The sequence below is a fragment of the Protomyctophum parallelum genome (genome assembly GCF_964188405.1).
Source record: "Protomyctophum parallelum genome assembly, chromosome: 4".
In the NCBI taxonomy this organism is placed as follows: domain Eukaryota; kingdom Metazoa; phylum Chordata; class Actinopteri; order Myctophiformes; family Myctophidae; genus Protomyctophum; species Protomyctophum parallelum.
In genome coordinates this window covers 54,646,846-54,652,845 of record NC_139700.1, presented here as the reverse complement: position 1 = coordinate 54,652,845, position 6,000 = coordinate 54,646,846, and the positions used below count along the sequence as shown (strand labels likewise).

The 6,000-nt window shown below is 43.0% G+C and overlaps 1 protein-coding gene across 2 annotated transcripts in view; it reads right to left on the bottom strand.

The window, feature by feature from the left end:
- Positions 1-463: 463 nt before the first annotated feature.
- nup160 (nucleoporin 160) overlaps positions 464-6,000 on the bottom strand; it is a gene marked incomplete at its 5' end in the record, with an annotated part of 37,557 nt that continues 32,020 nt past the window's right edge. For both annotated transcript variants that reach the window (XM_083762969.1, XM_083762970.1), the window contains 7 exons: positions 464-956; positions 1,189-1,284; positions 2,524-2,649; positions 3,037-3,178; positions 4,174-4,275; positions 4,562-4,685; positions 5,297-5,407. In XM_083762969.1, the coding sequence (XP_083619095.1) occupies positions 873-956; positions 1,189-1,284; positions 2,524-2,649; positions 3,037-3,178; positions 4,174-4,275; positions 4,562-4,685; positions 5,297-5,407 (785 nt within the window). In that variant the 3' untranslated portion in view covers positions 464-872. The remainder of the gene's footprint in view (positions 957-1,188; positions 1,285-2,523; positions 2,650-3,036; positions 3,179-4,173; positions 4,276-4,561; positions 4,686-5,296; positions 5,408-6,000) is intronic.

Below are 6,000 nucleotides of genomic sequence, written 5' to 3'. Positions count from 1 at the left end.
GACTGAAGTATGACTGCATGACGTAAGTAAAATCAGACAGAAGTAGCATGTGCTTAAATTCATATTTAGAAAATGTTTCAGATGTCAAAAAATTCTGAGATGATGGTCATGGAAGGGAAACCTTCTGAATCTTCATGGGCAAAGATAATCAACTTCAAAATCTAAAAGAAAAAACGGTCAAAATGACCTCTCAGACATGCTAGTGTTAAAGCTTAAGGAAACTAGGAAAGTTTGACAATTTTGCCTCCCAATATTTTAGACCAATAAAAAAAGACTATATACCAAATTTCCCATCCGTCCATCCCATCTGCCGGACTATAGCGAAGCGAAGGGTCTCCAGTTCTCATCAGCCAGAAATCACTTTGGTTGAGGTCTAAATGAACACCTCTGCAGCAAGTCTTGAATCAAGCAGAAATCAATCTAACCATCACACTAGCAAAGACTTCATTTCAATCAACGCAGACATGGAACGAAATCCTTTAATTGCATTTGCACAATTTACAACAAACCTGTTTGTAAAAGGTCACGTACGAGTACAAAAAAAGAACAATGTAATTCTATAAAAAAGAATACATAATTATAGAGTGAAAAACACCCGTTTACTTCTTAACCATAGTGCACATAGACAATATTTACAAATCTTAAACCATATAAATGCACAGATAAGGCTTTCAATCGCAGTTGAGTCCCCCTTAGATTAGATGAAATAAGGGCAACACATTCCACCCATAAAGTGAACTTTTGAAATGTCTTTCCTTTTAAATATAACGCTACAAAAATATTTAGTCATCTTCCTTTTCGATGTCACTAAAGAGCATCTTCATCAGAAGTCACTGTACAGGGACAGGGAGGGGGCAGTGGGGGTCGGGGTTCTATAGCGCCAGGATTTTCCGTCTGCTCGTCTGTTCCACCAGCTTGTGGTATCCGTCCAGTTTGTCCCTCAGTTTGTTGTAGAGCTGGGAGGAGAAGACAATGATCATTAAAAAAAAAATCAGACATTAGACAAACATAACTTGTTCCTGGTTGCATACAGTAACACCCAAATGAACCGGATCCAGAATTAATTGTATTACTTTCAGTTGCATTTACCCATCTAGTATATACTATAGATGTTTGATATAGTTTTATTTCCATGTACAGAATTTAACAATTATTGTTTTTAATGTACAGAAAGTATGTCAGACGTACGCCGGCGTTGGTCTGCGTCTCGTTCAGCGCTTGGAGTAGCTGGTCGATGGCCGTGTACGGCAGCCATACCGCTGGAGCTGTGGCTGAGAGGGGCTTCTGTAGAGACAGACACCCAGCATTACAGGAAGAACACAATATAAACCATGTCACACTGTGGCTGAGAGGGGCTTCTGTAGAGACAAACACCCAGCATTACAGGAAGAACACAATATAAACCATGTCACACTGTGGCTGAGAGGGGCTTCTGTAGAGACAGACACCCAGCATTACAGGAAGAACACAATATAAACCATGTCACACTGTGGCTGAGAGGGGCTTCTGTAGAGACAAACACCCAGCATTACAGGAAGAACACAATATAAACCATGTCACACTGTGGCTGAGAGGGGCTTCTGTAGAGACAGACACCCAGCATTACAGGAAGAACACAATATAAACCATGGAGCTGTGGCTGAGAGGGGCTTCTGTAGAGACAAACACCCAGCATTACAGGAAGAACACAATATAAACCATGTCACACTGTTTTATGTGCAGATGACAAACCAGATAATACTACCGGTATTCAGTATTTAAGTCAGACGTCATTTTGTAGTGCTACGTTACGTCCGGGTCCAAGTGGCACCAGCTCCCGTCCGCATCTCATTGTAAATAGAATAGCTAAAGGCGTGAATCCTTTTACAATGATGTTATTTTTCAGAAAGGAAGCCATTGAGCGTTAAAATGGGTCTGAATGCTTCCAACTCGAGTAGAATTATTAATGTTTTGTATATAATGTGTATGTATATAATTTGTATATGATGTGGAGACAATAAAGACTATTATTATCATTATTATTGAAGGTGGCAACAGTCCATTTGATCTGTAAAATATTTCGGGGGCATATTTAGAATGTGTGCAGGCTTGAGTATGTTGAATCTAGTTTGCATTAATGAGGATTTAATTGACAATAAAATAAAATGGCGATAGTATTCCATGTGGGGCAGACGGCCTGTCACAGCCAGATTTGGGAGAGCAGTGCAGCTTTGTTGTTGCGAGGAAAGCAGTAAAATTAGACTTTCGTGGTTGTTTTCGTCTCAGATTTAGTCCGACGGAGCGTCACAGTATAACTCTATGGGGACACAAAAGCGACACAAAAGTAGGACCCGGACGTATCTCAGGAGGGGGCGCTCACGTCACAGCTAAAATACTGAATTGTCAGGACACTATAAACCACATTATCTGCCAAGATACATGCTTAAATAATGGTTACTTCCTTTCCTTTCTCATTGAATTTTTAAAAGTTTACAGATTTGAAGGGCTTTACACGTTCAAGAGTATGGAGCAAATCAAGCGTACCTCTATTCCAAAGTACTGGTGTCCCTTCCCCAGGAGAGCGTCCACCAACTCCACCACCAGCTCGGCCGCCTCCACCAGGAGGTCATAGTTCAGGTAGAGTCGCAGCAGAGCAGCTGAATCCACTTTCTGGAAATGTTTTTAAATACATGGTCAATAAACAGTTCAGACAACAGGAGAATGACACTCAAGACACTTACGCGGTCACATTTCTAAATTTGAGCAAGAATCGTGCAGCACTAGTTGGCTGTCCTATTCATTTTAGTTACTCTTATGTTTTTGCTACAAAGAGAGAGACTTTGATGATGTCTGTTTAAGCCACAGTAGTTGGATCTAGGTGCCACATTTTGATTGCAGTAATGTTCAGCGACTACAGACCAAACACAATACATAGAACCGTGCAGTACATTATAGTGCTCAGTGTGAATGGCCTTTTAGTCTTTGTGCCTTTTTGAGAACACTCAATTGTGTACTAAAATATGAATACAAATCATACCCCTGCCCAATGCCATTCACCTTGTATGCATTGATCAGCCAATCAGGCAGGGGGACAGCGTGAGAGAGGAGCTTGTTGATGACACAACGGTGGTGCTGGGCGTTGGGAGACGAGTGTCTCTCCAGGTAGGACTCCAGCAACCTCCACGCCTCGTCGGTGGCACTACAGAGGTAGAGGATAAAGTTACTCAATGGCAAGAAAGACTCGACCCGATGCTTCCGATTTGCCTGTGGTGCGTGTTGGGACAAAAACAACCAGTTTGACATGGAATCAATTCGCTAGTGCTGTTGCACTGCAACGTCCCCTTATCATTCACTAAACTCACCCCACACAGCTACTGCTGTTGTCCTGCAACGTCCCCTTATCATTCACTAAACTCACCCCACACAGCTACTGCTGTTGTCCTGCAACGTCCCCTTATCATTCACTAAACTCACCCCACACAGCTACTGCTGTTGTCCTGCGACGTCCCCTTATCATTCACTAAACTCACCCCACACACACAGCTACTGCTGTTGTCCTGCGACGTCCCCTTATCATTCACTAAACTCACCCCACACAGCTACTGCTGTTGTCCTGCAACGTCCCCTTATCATTCACTAAACTCACCCCACACAGCTACTGCTGTTGTCCTGCAACGTCCCCTTATCATTCACTAAACTCACCCCACACAGCTACTGCTGTTGTCCTGTAACGTCCCCTTATCATTCACTAAACTCACCCCACACAGCTACTGCTGTTGTCCTGTAACGTCCCCTTATCATTCACTAAACTCACCCCACACAGCCGCCACTTCTACTTCTGAATCTGACAGTGGACTACTGAATCAAATTAGTGTTTACTTTACCGTAGGTTGTAATCTCGAGTCTCAAACTGGCGCTATTTCTTTCAACAGTGATAAATGCATGGACAGAGTGGCCCTGGGCTGATAAAAGTATCAGCAACAACGTGGCTACGTAACGGAAGGCTGGCCAGACCGAGTAGCGATGTGACAAAACAAATGACGGAACGCAGGCTGGAAACCAGGCCAAGAAAGACTCAAGAAAGGCTGGATTACTATTTTGTAATAGATCACAAGGAGATGGTTAAGACTCCAGACAAAAACGTAGTAGTAAAAGCTAGTCTACTGTGGAAACCAATGCAGAAACAAAACAAACCTTGATTCTTTGGTGGTGATGATTGTCGACAGCTGGTTGGCAGCCAGCCAGTTCCAGGTTTCATTTTGACACTCCTCTCCTCCGTACTGAAGCTTGATACATCTGGAGCACGAGGTAAGGGAACAGAAAGAAACCACAAGAGGAGGGCAACTAAGTGAACACTTCACTTCACACCCACATTCCACATGCGCATTCATCCACGCAAAAAACAAGTACACAATAATATTGTGCTATTTCCAAGTGTACGTGCATTTGGTTTTTTTCAAATGCTGCTACCCAGGTTAATGCAGTGTGAAGGTACAAGAGTTCCAGGCATTTCCCTTGACTCAGGTGTGTGGCTCAACGCAAAATAAGATGCATAGCACGTTAAATGGAACAAGAGACTTACTTAAAGGCCAGTCCCTCAAAGACAGGAGTGAGGGTCAGCTTGAAGGTCTTGCAGAGAGAAAGTGCACAGTCAAACAGCCCCGTCTGGACCAAAAGGGCCACCATCTCCACAGCAGAGGCACTGCCTGTAAAAGGTTTGTTTGTTTATTTTCACATACAAAAATATTTAAAAATGATACACAAGGTCAATAAAAATGTTTAAAAAAAAGGTAAAAAAAAACCTCCAGGGGCTTGAGAAATGGCATTCTCCAGGCATGTTTGTACATTCACAGTATTAAAAACTACATCACATTGATCTAAAACATGCGTTAGGTACAGTGTTATAATATAGTCTTAATATAGTCAACTGTATTTGAGTGAGATGGTGGTGTTTCACACACACACACACACACACACACACACCACTGAGTGCCTACAGAAATGCACACTGAGGATAGACTGCATCCCATAGTATGACGACGAGTCATACTATGAGTGGCTGGTCTGTTGTTTGGCTAATGAATGGGCCAACCAATTACATAATATCTTTGGGGTCCTTGCTATAAATATTGAGCACCACTGATATAGAAACATAGGTATTTCAGAAAACGGTCAGGATTTAGAAGTAATTTTTTTTAGATTTTGACGTCAGGCCTAGTGCCATGTTGATGACGTGGGTTCGTGGGAACTTGTACATGTAGCGTGATGAGAGGTGATTGGTCGACTCCTGAGGGGACAAAGCAGACAGCTGGGGTACCTGCGATGGCCGCGGAGGGCGGGTGGTGCTGGGCCAGGGTGAGTCGACAGCGGGCCAGGCTGTACTCCTTCTCCAGGTCCTTCAGCTCCAAGATGTCTATCTGACGCCTCACTGAGGGGCCGGTAAAAACAAACACGCCTCTATAAGATGTCCCTCTCACGCCTCACTGAGGGGCCGGTAAAAACAAACACACCTCTAACATATAGTTAGCTCTGATATTCGTTAGGGAGTGGAAACCTCCTCCCCACTTCTGTTTCTTCTTTACAGTCGCACACATTTATTTAAGCATACATGCGTATACAGCTTGCAGCTTAGCAGAAATGGAAATAAAATTATAAAGATATTTTAAAATATTTCGGGAGGTGTAGTTCCAGACTCTATTTGGAGATTGTGGAATAGTTGTCTGGCTACACGAGACTAGGTTCATAGTGTTGCTAAGGTTTGATGACCATACCTGGATCATTAGAGACTAGGTTCATAGTGTTGCTAAGGTTTGATGGCCATACCTGGATCATTTGAGACTAGGTTCATGGTGTTGCTAAGGTTTGATGACCATACCTGGATCATTAGAGACTAGGTTCATGGTGTTGCTAAGGTTTGATGACCATACCTGGATCATTAGAGACTAGGTTCATGGTGTTGCTAAGGTTTGATGGCCATACCTGGATCATTTGAGACTAGGTTCATGGTGTTGCTAAGGTTTG